The following is a 12,606-nucleotide window of genomic DNA, read 5'->3' as shown; positions in this document are numbered from 1 at the left end:
CTGGTGAAGTGATCAGGTACAACTACAACAAATATGGAGAACAGCAGCCTCAATGACAGATGACACATACCTGTCTTCAAGACAAAATCAGCAGAACTGCCATTACTGATTAAGCAAAGCCAAATGGGCAAAAGACAAACGACCAGCCAATACAAAAGAGCAGGGGTGCGGGGAGACAAGTGACAATTTTAGGCTAGTTTCACACTTGCGTTGAACGACATCCGCTGCCTTGAGGAATTACGGTAACCATTGCAGGAATCCGTTTATTCCTCATAGGCTTCTATTAAGAGCGGATTGCAACAGATGGTCTTTCGTGGCATCTGCCCGACGGCACATCAGTTGTTTTGTCGGTGACCGTCAGGCAAAGGGAACGCAGCATGTAGCGTTTTTTGAGTGGTGGAATCCTTTAATTTTTCACTGCGCATGCTTTTTTTTGTAAAATCACAGAAACTTTGATTTGCCTCTCTGATGGCTGAACGATCAGCTGATCGCCCGGCAGCCGGCTTTTGAGAGCGCTCAGCTGATCGCCCGGCAGCCGGCTTTTGAGAGCGCTCAGCTGATCGCCCGGCAGCCGGCTTTTGAGAGCGCTCAGCTGATCGCCCGGCAGCCGGCTTTTGAGAGCGCTCAGCTGATCGCCCGGCAGCCGGCTTTTGAGAGCGCTCAGCTGATCGCCCGGCAGCCGGCTTTTGAGAGCGCTCAGCTGATCGCCCGGCAGCCGGGTGATCAGCTGATCGTTCACAATAGTCTGCTACCGTTAAAACAGTTAAAAAAAAAAAAAAAAAATTCCGTTGTTTTGTACGATCCATTGCATCCGTTGTGCCACTATATGCAACACATCCGTTGCATGCGTCACACAATGCCGAGCTTTCGGGGTTTGCCTTCTGTTGGAAAATTCACATGGTGTATTTCTGCAACTGTTTATTGGACTGATACATCCATGTGTGTTGCAAAAACAAGCCTGTTCAGATGAATTCATTGGATTTTAAATTTGCAACAAGTCTGAATATACCCTATAATGCTAATTTTAAAGGAGCAGGTCTCTCCTCTGTATGCTATGTTCACACACTGCGTTTTTTGTCCGTTTTTGCTGCAGAAATTTGAGAAATTCTTGTAACCTTTCTGCAGACATTCCCCAGCAAAACCTATGGCAAAAAAAATTAGCTGTGCGCACACTGCGTTTTTTTCTTAAGAAAATTCTTTCAGTAGATTTTCTTAAGAAAAAGAATGAGCGTGTCACTTCTTTTCTGCAGCTAACTGCGTTATTTGCCATAGATAATTGGCACAATAACGCAGGGAGCAACCAGCGGTAAAAACGCACCGAAAACGCAGGTGCGTTTTTTGGTGCGTTTTTTAACACAGGTGCACTAATCCTTCACTCTTAAGAAATTTCTTAAGAAAAATAATTTTTCTAGTGTGAACATAGCCCAAGTACTACCATAGCAAAGTGTGCACATTCCTCAAAGTCTCTTACATTTAGAGCGAGTGCATGTTCAGAAAATGCACACATGAACAAGGAGTAGGCACAATTTTAATAAAGAAAAAAGGAAAAGAACCAGAGGGAGATTTATGTACAACTTATAAGGCTACATTACCGTGGAATGTATATGCCACAGACCTTCAGCAGCGATAGCTCCAGCAGTATGCACCGCTGTGGATATCACTGCAAAAAGAGCAGGGGAAGCCACACATTTTACCCCTTTCCTGGCAGAGTGAAACTGGCACCTACATTCCCAATAGAAATGGACATGCTGCAGATCTCCCACCCACAGTTTGTCAATTAAAGCTGCAGACTGATTTCTTAAAATCTTACGCACATTGCTCGGATTGTGAGATTCAACAGATTTTTGGCAAGCTAATATGGAGCTGAAATTCCACAGCTTTTGTACTTTGAGAATGGGAATGTCCCTTTCACGTTCTTTAAGATCCTATCCCAATATGTAGTAGGTATAATTAATTATTATTATTATTATTATTATTAATTGCAAATACCGCCAATTAGAAATGTAGCATAGTGCTCCTGATAAGAGATGAGCAGATCCGTGGAGGTTCGGTTTGCTGTCAGAAAACGAGCCTAGCGCAACAGGCCTAGGCGTGACCCAAACCCCGGATCCAGTCACTGATTGGCAGTTTGAGTCTCCGCTCACCATTTTTAAACTTATTTTTGGTTGCACTTATACATCTGATCATGCTGTTGTTCCCCCCCCCCCCCCCCCCAACACTTCAGGTGGCTCACACTGGGCCGAGCACCAAGTGTACCTGGCACAGCGTGGCTCGCACGTACAGCATTCAATCACAGAATCTTAACCTTCATTTTTAAATTTGGTGATCGGTTCAAAAAACAAACCTCAGGTTTGCTCATCTCTATTCCTGATTAGCTATGTCACTTACCTCCTGTGCATTGCAGCTTAGTTGTTAGTGATCTTAACCATGGATACCACAACTGTCACTATATGAGTGGTCATAACCATGGATACCTAAGCTACTGTAATGCCCTGCACATGAGGTAAGCGACATAACTAAATCAGGAAGAATTGATCAAGGATAACTATACTACATTTTAATTGGAGGTATTTGCTAATATTACTACATACTGGGATAGGCTCTTGGAGATGGGAATACCCTTGAACAGTAAAACTGTATTTGCTTATAAGGAGTACATTTTGGAACAGATACCTTATTTAAATTCCCAGGCATCCACAAAGCTTCAGCCAGCATTATTTTATCATTTTGGCAGATATTACACTGGTGTTCCTAGTTCTAGTTTTTTAGTTCCTAAGATGGAACAGGAGAATTTAACAAATGACAGGGACTGATCCATTATATAATGGATCCCACTGAGTAGAAAATAGGAACAGTCAGGTGTTTCCATTAAAGTAACCCCTCTTAGGGCCCGTGCCCACGATAAGAATTAGCAGCGTTTTGTATGTAGTGTATTTTCGCTGTGTCCAAACTACTGAGTTGTACAGTACATGGGATTTATAGAAATCCCTTGCCCACTGTGCTTTTTTATGCAGCACAACTTCCTGAGTTGCAGCATGTCAATTTATTCTTGCAGAGATACTAGTGTTCTGAGCAGGAGAAAGTGAAAATCCACTGCACCCAGAATCTGATGGTGGGTACAGACCACTGCAATCTCCCACACAGGACACCAGCATATCCGCAAGAGGAAAGGTGCCGCATCAAAAACGCAGCATCTCCTGATTGTGTGTCCATACCATAACAGGTAAAAAATACTGTTGTGAACCTAGCCTTTAGTTTTCCTATGACACCTAGCTAGTACTCTAAATATAAAAGCGTTTTATTTTTCAGCACCAAACACAATTTAATGGGCCAGCCAAGAAGAAAGTGAAGTGTTGGGAGAACGCATAGTAGAATCCTGGCTCCTGGCATTCCACTCTATGACAAATGGGGATCTTTAAAAAGCCAAAAATAAACAGGTTGCTGCCACCTTTCCCAGCAGGAAGGACAGAATGGGGAGGAGGGACTCTTAGGCTACTTTCACACATCAGTTTTTTGCCATCAGGTTCAATCCGGAAAAAAACGGGTTAAACGGATACGGTACCGCATCCGTTTATCCCCCATAGACTTGCATTGTTGCCGGATTGTACCTGATGGCTTTGCGTTGCATCCGTTTTTTTCCGGATGCGGCAAAATAATTGAATGCGGCGGCCGGATACAACGTATCATGTAACGTTTTTTGTCCCCTTAAAAAAACCGCATTCTGCCGGATCCGGCGCAATACGGCATTGTATACAATGGGTGTCTATGCATGCCGGATCCGGCGCAATGCGGTTTAAACCGGATGCGGTGACCGCATCCGGTTTGTTAAACAGAGCATGCGCAAATTTTTTTTTTTCCTCATCACAAAACTTATAAAAGGATCCAGCACATTCTACACACTTCCTGCCGGCTCCTGACTTCAACTTCTGCTGTCCTCCAGTCCAGTGCTCCAGGGAAGAGGTATGTCCACAGTACTGTCCACAGATCACTGCTGTGAGCTGCGTGCATGTACTTAGACATTTTTTTTTCTTTTTTTGCAGGTGCAGTGTTGCGGTTCATTTCTGGGCATCCTGTTGCTGGGTCCTTTGATCTTCCGTGGCAGTGCAAGAGTGTTCCTGAGGTAATGTCCACAGTACTGTCCACAGATCACTGCTGTGAGCTGCGTGCATGTACTTAGACATTTTTTTTTCTTTTTTTGCAGGTGCAGTGTTGCGGTTCATTTCTGGCCATCCTGTTGCTGGGTCCTTTGATCTTACGTGGCAGTGCAAGAGTGTTCCTGAGGTAATGTCCACAGTACTGTCCACAGATCACTGCTGTGAGCTGCGTGCATGTACTTAGACATTTTTTTTTCTTTTTTTGCAGGTGCAGTGTTGCGGTTCATTTCTGGCCATCCTGTTGCTGGGTCCTTTGATCTTACGTGGCAGTGCAAGAGTGTTCCTGAGGTAATGTCCACAGTACTGTCCACAGATCACTGCTGTGAGCTGCGTGCATGTACTTAGACATTTTTTTTTCTTTTTTTGCAGGTGCAGTGTTGCGGTTCATTTCTGGCCATCCTGTTGCTGGGTCCTTTGATCTTACGTGGCAGTGCAAGAGTGTTCCTGAGGTAATGTCCACAGTACTGTCCACAGATCACTGCTGTGAGCTGCGTGCATGTACTTAGACATTTTTTTTTCTTTTTTTGCAGGTGCAGTGTTGCGGTTCATTTCTGGCCATCCTGTTGCTGGGTCCTTTGATCTTACGTGGCAGTGCAAGAGTGTTCCTGAGGTAATGTCCACAGTACTGTCCACAGATCACTGCTGTGAGCTGCGTGCATGTACTTAGACATTTTTTTTTCTTTTTTTGCAGGTGCAGTGTTGCGGTTCATTTCTGGCCATCCTGTTGCTGGGTCCTTTGATCTTACGTGGCAGTGCAAGAGTGTTCCTGAGGTAATGTCCACAGTACTGTCCACAGATCACTGCTGTGAGCTGCGTGCATGTACTTAGACATTTTTTTTTCTTTTTTTGCAGGTGCAGTGTTGCGGTTCATTTCTGGGCATCCTGTTGCTGGGTCCTTTGATCTTCCGTGGCAGTGCAAGAGTGTTCCTGAGGTAATGTCCACAGTACTGTCCACAGATCACTGCTGTGAGCTGCGTGCATGTACTTAGACATTTTTTTTTCTTTTTTTGCAGGTGCAGTGTTGCGGTTCATTTCTGGCCATCCTGTTGCTGGGTCCTTTGATCTTACGTGGCAGTGCAAGAGTGTTCCTGAGGTAATGTCCACAGTACTGTCCACAGATCACTGCTGTGAGCTGCGTGCATGTACTTAGACATTTTTTTTTCTTTTTTTGCAGGTGCAGTGTTGCGGTTCATTTCTGGCCATCCTGTTGCTGGGTCCTTTGATCTTACGTGGCAGTGCAAGAGTGTTCCTGAGGTAATGTCCACAGTACTGTCCACAGATCACTGCTGTGAGCTGCGTGCATGTACTTAGACATTTTTTTTTCTTTTTTTGCAGGTGCAGTGTTGCGGTTCATTTCTGGCCATCCTGTTGCTGGGTCCTTTGATCTTACGTGGCAGTGCAAGAGTGTTCCTGAGGTAATGTCCACAGTACTGTCCACAGATCACTGCTGTGAGCTGCGTGCATGTACTTAGACATTTTTTTTTCTTTTTTTGCAGGTGCAGTGTTGCGGTTCATTTCTGGCCATCCTGTTGCTGGGTCCTTTGATCTTACGTGGCAGTGCAAGAGTGTTCCTGAGGTAATGTCCACAGTACTGTCCACAGATCACTGCTGTGAGCTGCGTGCATGTACTTAGACATTTTTTTTTCTTTTTTTGCAGGTGCAGTGTTGCGGTTCATTTCTGGCCATCCTGTTGCTGGGTCCTTTGATCTTACGTGGCAGTGCAAGAGTGTTCCTGAGGTAATGTCCACAGTACTGTCCACAGATCACTGCTGTGAGCTGCGTGCATGTACTTAGACATTTTTTTTTCTTTTTTTGCAGGTGCAGTGTTGCGGTTCATTTCTGGCCATCCTGTTGCTGGGTCCTTTGATCTTACGTGGCAGTGCAAGAGTGTTCCTGAGGTAATGTCCACAGTACTGTCCACAGATCACTGCTGTGAGCTGCGTGCATGTACTTAGACATTTTTTTTTCTTTTTTTGCAGGTGCAGTGTTGCGGTTCATTTCTGGGCATCCTGTTGCTGGGTCCTTTGATCTTACGTGGCAGTGCAAGAGTGTTCCTGAGGTAATGTCCACAGTACTGTCCACAGATCACTGCTGTGAGCTGCGTGCATGTACTTAGACATTTTTTTTTCTTTTTTTGCAGGTGCAGTGTTGCGGTTCATTTCTGGCCATCCTGTTGCTGGGTCCTTTGATCTTACGTGGCAGTGCAAGAGTGTTCCTGAGGTAATGTCCACAGTACTGTCCACAGATCACTGCTGTGAGCTGCGTGCATGTACTTAGACATTTTTTTTTCTTTTTTTGCAGGTGCAGTGTTGCGGTTCATTTCTGGCCATCCTGTTGCTGGGTCCTTTGATCTTACGTGGCAGTGCAAGAGTGTTCCTGAGGTAATGTCCACAGTACTGTCCACAGATCACTGCTGTGAGCTGCGTGCATGTACTTAGACATTTTTTTTTCTTTTTTTGCAGGTGCAGTGTTGCGGTTCATTTCTGGCCATCCTGTTGCTGGGTCCTTTGATCTTACGTGGCAGTGCAAGAGTGTTCCTGAGGTAATGTCCACAGTACTGTCCACAGATCACTGCTGTGAGCTGCGTGCATGTACTTAGACATTTTTTTTTCTTTTTTTGCAGGTGCAGTGTTGCGGTTCATTTCTGGCCATCCTGTTGCTGGGTCCTTTGATCTTACGTGGCAGTGCAAGAGTGTTCCTGAGGTAATGTCCACAGTACTGTCCACAGATCACTGCTGTGAGCTGCGTGCATGTACTTAGACATTTTTTTTTCTTTTTTTGCAGGTGCAGTGTTGCGGTTCATTTCTGGCCATCCTGTTGCTGGGTCCTTTGATCTTACGTGGCAGTGCAAGAGTGTTCCTGAGGTTGAGGTCCTGTTGTGCGTGGCCTGTAATCAAAAAAATGTCGTCTTCTGGTAGCCCGCCCTTCGGTTCACAAACTGAGGTATTTTTTTTTTTTGGTTTTTTTTTTAAAAAATACAAAAAAAAACATTTTTTTAAATCAACGACATTTACACAGGTGGCCGAAACATCACAGGAGATGCTGCCAGAAGATGACGGAAGGGGTGGAGAAAGACACGGAGCGGGCGATCATAGTGTAAGTTTCATACAGGAATTGTTTACCACAGCACACCAAACATATAAGTAAATAATTTTTTTTTGTTTTCTTCACTAAAGGCTTCAACTTCTAGGGCTCATGATAGAGCTCCCCCAAGACCGTCCCAGGGTCGTCGTCGAGGTGGCGGTGGTCATAGTGTAAGTTTTTTTTTTTTTTTTTATTTTTTTTTTTTTCATGTCAGTGTGAATTTTTGTCTATTTTTTTTTTTTAATTTCTTTTTTCTTTCTTTGAACAGGCATCCCAGCGTGCTCCCGATTCTGACGGTGAGGAGGCCGGATTTATCAATATCGACCTCCTCATCGATGAAGTTAGAGAGAGGGAGCCGCTGTGGAACATGGCTGACCGCCGCCACGCTGATTCGATCGTAACCCGTCGACTCTGGGACGAGGTATGCCACGCAGCGGTAGAAGGTTGGGGGGAGCTCAATTCTCGTGGCCAGAAGAAACAGCGTAAGTATTCACAGTTCAGTAGGTTATGCTGCATGATGTAATGTGTTGTATACTAACCACTTTCTGCTTTCCACTTTCAGGTGACAAACTTCAGAAGCGGTGGCGGTCTATCAGGGATCGCTTCAAAAAGGAGTTAAATCAAGAGATGCAGGCCCCGAGTGGATCCGGAGGACGCAGATCGAAGTACCGTTACTTTAGAGCGTTGTCGTTCCTCCGGACAACTATGGTGTGCAGAAGGTAAATATTCCACACAATATGTACAAAGTATAATATTTTATGTCAGTTTTTTTTTGCTTTTTTGTTTTTAGTCAGGGCCAATGTATAGCAATTAAATTAATTATTGTTTTGTTTTTCCTCTTTTTAACAGCACCGTCTGCAGCACTCAGGAGCCTGCATCGAACCCGACAGGAGCGATCCCTGAACAGTCCGCCACTGGTGAACACACGCACAGACCCCACCCATCTGAACCTTCCCTTCCATCTACATCTGTCCCATCCACCTGCGCTGGAGCTTCCCGTGAGACTTCATTACCTGAAGCTGCTGGTGATGAGATAGCTTTTCCCCTACCCCACCCCTCTGACACTGCTGCCCTCAGTAGAACACCTTTGGGTTCTGGGCGTCAGCGTCATAGGGGTCAGGAAAAGAGCTATGCGCCAGAGTTCTTGCATCTAAATGCAGCCTTCCAGAACGCCATTCAATTATTATCCGAACAAAATCGTGCATCTTTTAGCTTCCTAAATGCAAATATGGAAAAAAATACACACGAATTATGCACGCGTCTGGACAGGCTGCATTTAGATGCAAGTAAATCTCCCAATCATTGTTTTTTTCAAGCCGTACTAGAGCGCATGGAAAAGCTATCTCTTGACCAGCAGATGCATGTAATGCAAGCCACACGGCAGGCTCTGGGGCAGGTTGACTCCCAACCACCTCCACCCACCCCTACAAGACCACCTGCCCCCCCTCCAGCCATTGTCCCTACTCCCCCTGCTGCCCAGTACCAGCCTGCTGCCCAGTACCAGCCTGCTGCCCAGTACCAGCCTGCAGCCCAGTACCAGCCTGCAGCCCAGTACCAGCCTGCTGCCCAGTACCAGCCTGATGCCCAGTACCAGCCTGATGCCCAGTACCAGCCTGCGGCCCAGTACCAGCCTGCGGGCCAGTACCAGCCTGCGGGCCAGTACCAGCTCCCAACCACATCTGCCCCTACACTTCCTACCCACTACCACATCTCGCCTTCCACAACCATCATGACCCCAACTCAAACCACTAATTCACCCGCCACCTCTTCTGTCTCCCAATCCCTCCACTCCACCCCTCAATCCTTACCAAATCCCATCCCATCTCCTGGTTTCCCTCTTGGTTTCTCTACCACACCTTCATCTTCTGTTACTTCCCCACCACCACCACCAACACCACTTTCCACCCTCAATACTCCAACTGTGCGTGTGTTCCCACCTGTCAGCCCCTCCAGTACTATCTCCACCCCAAGCCCAAGATTTACAAATTTATAATTTATTTATCTATGTAATAAAAAATAAAAGTTTTTGGTTGAAAAGTATTTATTTGTTCTTGTTTTTTTTGGTGTGAATATTATTTAGCAAGTTAAGTTAATAATAAGGTAATACAAAAACATAACATGTTGTAATTTGACGGGGTAAAAATTACAAATTTTTAAAGCGAGTGAAAGATTAAAATTAACAAGGTTAACAAGATATTATTTAATTTATTTATAATTATTTTTATTTGTTATAAAACTGACGAAAAATCTTACACCATTTGATCTTGCCAATCAACTCTACCTTCTGGGGACACAAAATAGTTAGCATATATGTCACGGATTGTTGAACAGGCAACACTACTCCTAAATCCAGGACTGGTGTAGTCTGACAAAGAGGTGGATTCCAAACTCTGGTCATCCAACGACAAAGGTTCCTTTGTTAAAACAAAATTGTGCAGTACCACACATGCTTTCACTATTTCATCAACAGTTTCAATGTTTAAATTAATGGCTGTTAACAAGACTCGCCATTTGCTGGTTAGTATCCCAAAGGAGCATTCCACCATTCTTCTGGCTCTGGATAATCTGTAATTATATATTTTTTGTGTTTGCGTCAATCCACGGCTTGCATATGGCTTCAATAGATGTTGGGATAGTTGAAAGGCTTCGTCGGCCACAAAAACAAAGGGCATTGGGGGCTCACATGTGCCAGGAAGAGGTCTTGCAGGAGGGAAATCAAAAGTATTCCCATAGATTCGCCGCCCCATTGGGGACATTTTAAAGACCTGAGAGTCATTGGATCTCCCATATGCGCCAATGTCCACTGAGATGAATTTGTATTCCGCATCCGTTATTGCCATTAGGACAATTGAAAAATACTTTTTATAATTGTAGTATTCTGACCCCGAAGCAGCAGGTTTCACAATTCTGATATGTTTGCCGTCCACTGAGCCAAGGCAATTTGGAAACTGACAAATGTTATAGTATTGTTCAGCAATTGCAAGCCATCTTTCCCTGGTGGGCTGGGGGATGAAATCCTCATGGAGGCAATCCCACAAGGCTTGGCAAGTGTCTCTAATGATTCCCGAGATGGTGGAAATTCCTAGTCGAAACTGGTAGTGGAGGGATGAAAGCGACTCTCCAGTTGCAAGGAATCTGTAAAGGAAAGACAATAATTATAAAAAAATAATAGCAAACACATTACAGTTAAAAGTCAATTTACAGGAGGATACAATTTAAAAAAAAAAAAACTTACCTAAGCGTAACCAGCAAACGCTCCTCGGGTGTTATAGAGAACCGGCTGTAGGTGTCCGTTTTACGGATGTTGTCCGCAACAAGGCCAAGGAGGACGTCAAAATTATTCACTGCCATCCGGACATAGCTTGTGAATTTTTCATGGTTTCCACGGAGCTCCAGGTATAGGGTTGAAAACACCCCACGTGTCAGTCTCTGGGCAGTCAGGGGATGGATCCAAAAGCGTCGATGTCGCTGACGCCTCAGTCGCTGTCGCTCCTTTTCTCTGACGATGATAGCCAAGCGATTTGCCTCAAATATAAAATCTGCAGCGATCTTTGTGTAATTTGCAAGAATAGCATCCATGGTTTCTGCTTGCCTCTGTCTTCATTCTGTAATATATGCTTCAAAATACTGTATATATACTATATGTTCCCAATAGCCAATCAGAGTACGGAACTCGTTAATTGTTTGTTTAGTGTTAAAAAAACGGATCCGTTAAAAAACGGACATAACGGATGCAAAACGGATGCAAACCGGACCCACCGGATCCGTTTTTTAACGGATCCGTTCGAAACGGATCCGTTAAAAAACGGATCCGGTGGGTCCGGTTGGCTCCGGTTTGCACAACAAAAACGGAAACGTTGGATACGACAAAAAAAAGGACTGTGCCTGAATACAGAAAACTGATGTGTGAAAGTAGCCTTATTCTGACAGGGTTAGCAGGCACAGATGTGCATCTTGTTAGATAGAAGATGGCCTGTCCTCCACGTACTGCACCCATACACCTATTCGGAGCAGCCCCCTCCTCCGTGACGATGCCAGGGAGGCTCAGAGCAGATAACCTTTGCCCCATCCCTCGCCTATGTGGCTGCAGTGACCCTCCAGAAAGGCTGCACAGGGTGTCACCCCACTGGCGGCCCCCTCCCGGGTAGAATGGGAGAACTTGTGCGAGTCCGCTCCCGTACACAGCGGTCCCGGACATCCCCCTCCCGGGTCGTGCCAGCTGACCGGCGCACCCTCCCCCACCTACGAGACCTGGAATAATAAGATAACCGGAAGAGAAGAACATTCACAAGTAGATGCGATCGCGGAATCTCCGGCAACTTCCCTGCAGCCCCAAGACCTAAGGCACGGATCGGGGGTGGGGGGCTGGCAACAACTGGCCGATAATCAATCTTCGCCACCCCTCCCCCACCTGTGAGGAGGAGCATCTGACTCATTAAATAAAATAATACTACAACTTTTCAATCGGAGCTCGAAATAGTCGCACTTCGGAAACTTTCAGCCCAATAGTCCCCGTGTCCCCGACTTACAGTGTTACCAGGGCGGCAGAATGGGCCAGGCCGGCTGAGGCCTCTCTAGCCGGGACCCAGCACACACGGATCCCCGGTAGTCCTGGCCTCTGCTCACGTTGCCAAATAATGCGCCTCTTACACATGGAGGCTTCAGCCGCCTCCTGTCGCGCATGCGCAGCCGGCTCTTTAATCTACATTACCCCAAACAGGGCGAGGGGAGCGGGGTCTTAAAGGAAACAACCACGTTAATATTAGTGGAGTATGAGCAAGTGTGCCCGGGAAAACATGTGGGCAGAGCACAGATTGTAGGCTCACTGCTCCCACCCACCGGAACAAGCCTATACAGGAACACGGGGACTCATGTACCGATACCGACTTTACACATCCTCCCTACTTCACAGGATAGCAAGTGCAGCACGGCGCAGGGCCAGAGGGCTGGCATATACACCGTATACCATGGAGGAGTACAAACCCATTCCAAAGACATGGCTGGTGAATCAGGGCAGTAAGGGACAGCCTCTGTCCTGGACAGCTGTGCAGCTCTTGGCAACAAAATGGTTAATAATCCAACAAGGCGTTTCCACAAGGAAGTGACATCTGCTGTAATTTAGAAGACTGGCCTGGCCTGTTCCAGATAATCTGGACCCAAGTTGTCTGTAAAGACACAGGACCAGATCCTTCACTGTCTGCGATGTGCGCCCTGGTCAGTGTGTCAGAACGACAGAAAGCCCAGGTGTACTGGGGTGACAGCACCAACCCCAACATTCCCTATAAGAGGAACCATACATGTGTGGCCAGAAGCAGGCCAAGTCCTCCACAGCTCCCCAAACTACATTCTATATACATTAGTCACTCAT

The 12,606-nt window shown here is 45.9% G+C and overlaps 2 protein-coding genes across 2 annotated transcripts in view; one reads left to right on the top strand and one right to left on the bottom strand.

Annotated features, from left to right (window-relative positions):
• The window catches only part of GATAD2A (GATA zinc finger domain containing 2A), a 134,653-nt gene extending 122,798 nt beyond the window's left edge, over positions 1 to 11,855 (bottom strand). Inside the window, exon 1 of the mRNA XM_075347200.1 lies at positions 11,768 to 11,855. The gene's annotated coding sequence lies outside the window, so the exon portion shown is untranslated. The remainder of the gene's footprint in view (positions 1 to 11,767) is intronic.
• LOC142243465 (uncharacterized) lies at positions 6,943 to 9,271 on the top strand. The gene is made up of 6 exons (XM_075315416.1): positions 6,943 to 7,097; positions 7,173 to 7,250; positions 7,331 to 7,408; positions 7,507 to 7,720; positions 7,801 to 7,957; positions 8,088 to 9,271. The coding sequence occupies exons 1-6, from the start codon at positions 7,056 to 7,058 to the stop codon at positions 9,229 to 9,231; spliced, it is 1,713 nt and encodes a 570-aa protein (XP_075171531.1). The 5' UTR covers positions 6,943 to 7,055; the 3' UTR covers positions 9,232 to 9,271.
• Positions 11,856 to 12,606: the final 751 nt, after the last annotated feature.

Source organism: Anomaloglossus baeobatrachus, chromosome 1 (genome assembly GCF_048569485.1).
Source record: "Anomaloglossus baeobatrachus isolate aAnoBae1 chromosome 1, aAnoBae1.hap1, whole genome shotgun sequence".
Classification (NCBI taxonomy): Eukaryota; Metazoa; Chordata; class Amphibia; order Anura; family Aromobatidae; genus Anomaloglossus; species Anomaloglossus baeobatrachus.
Note: the sequence above shows the minus strand (reverse complement) of the source record. Positions and strands in the feature narration are given on the sequence as shown.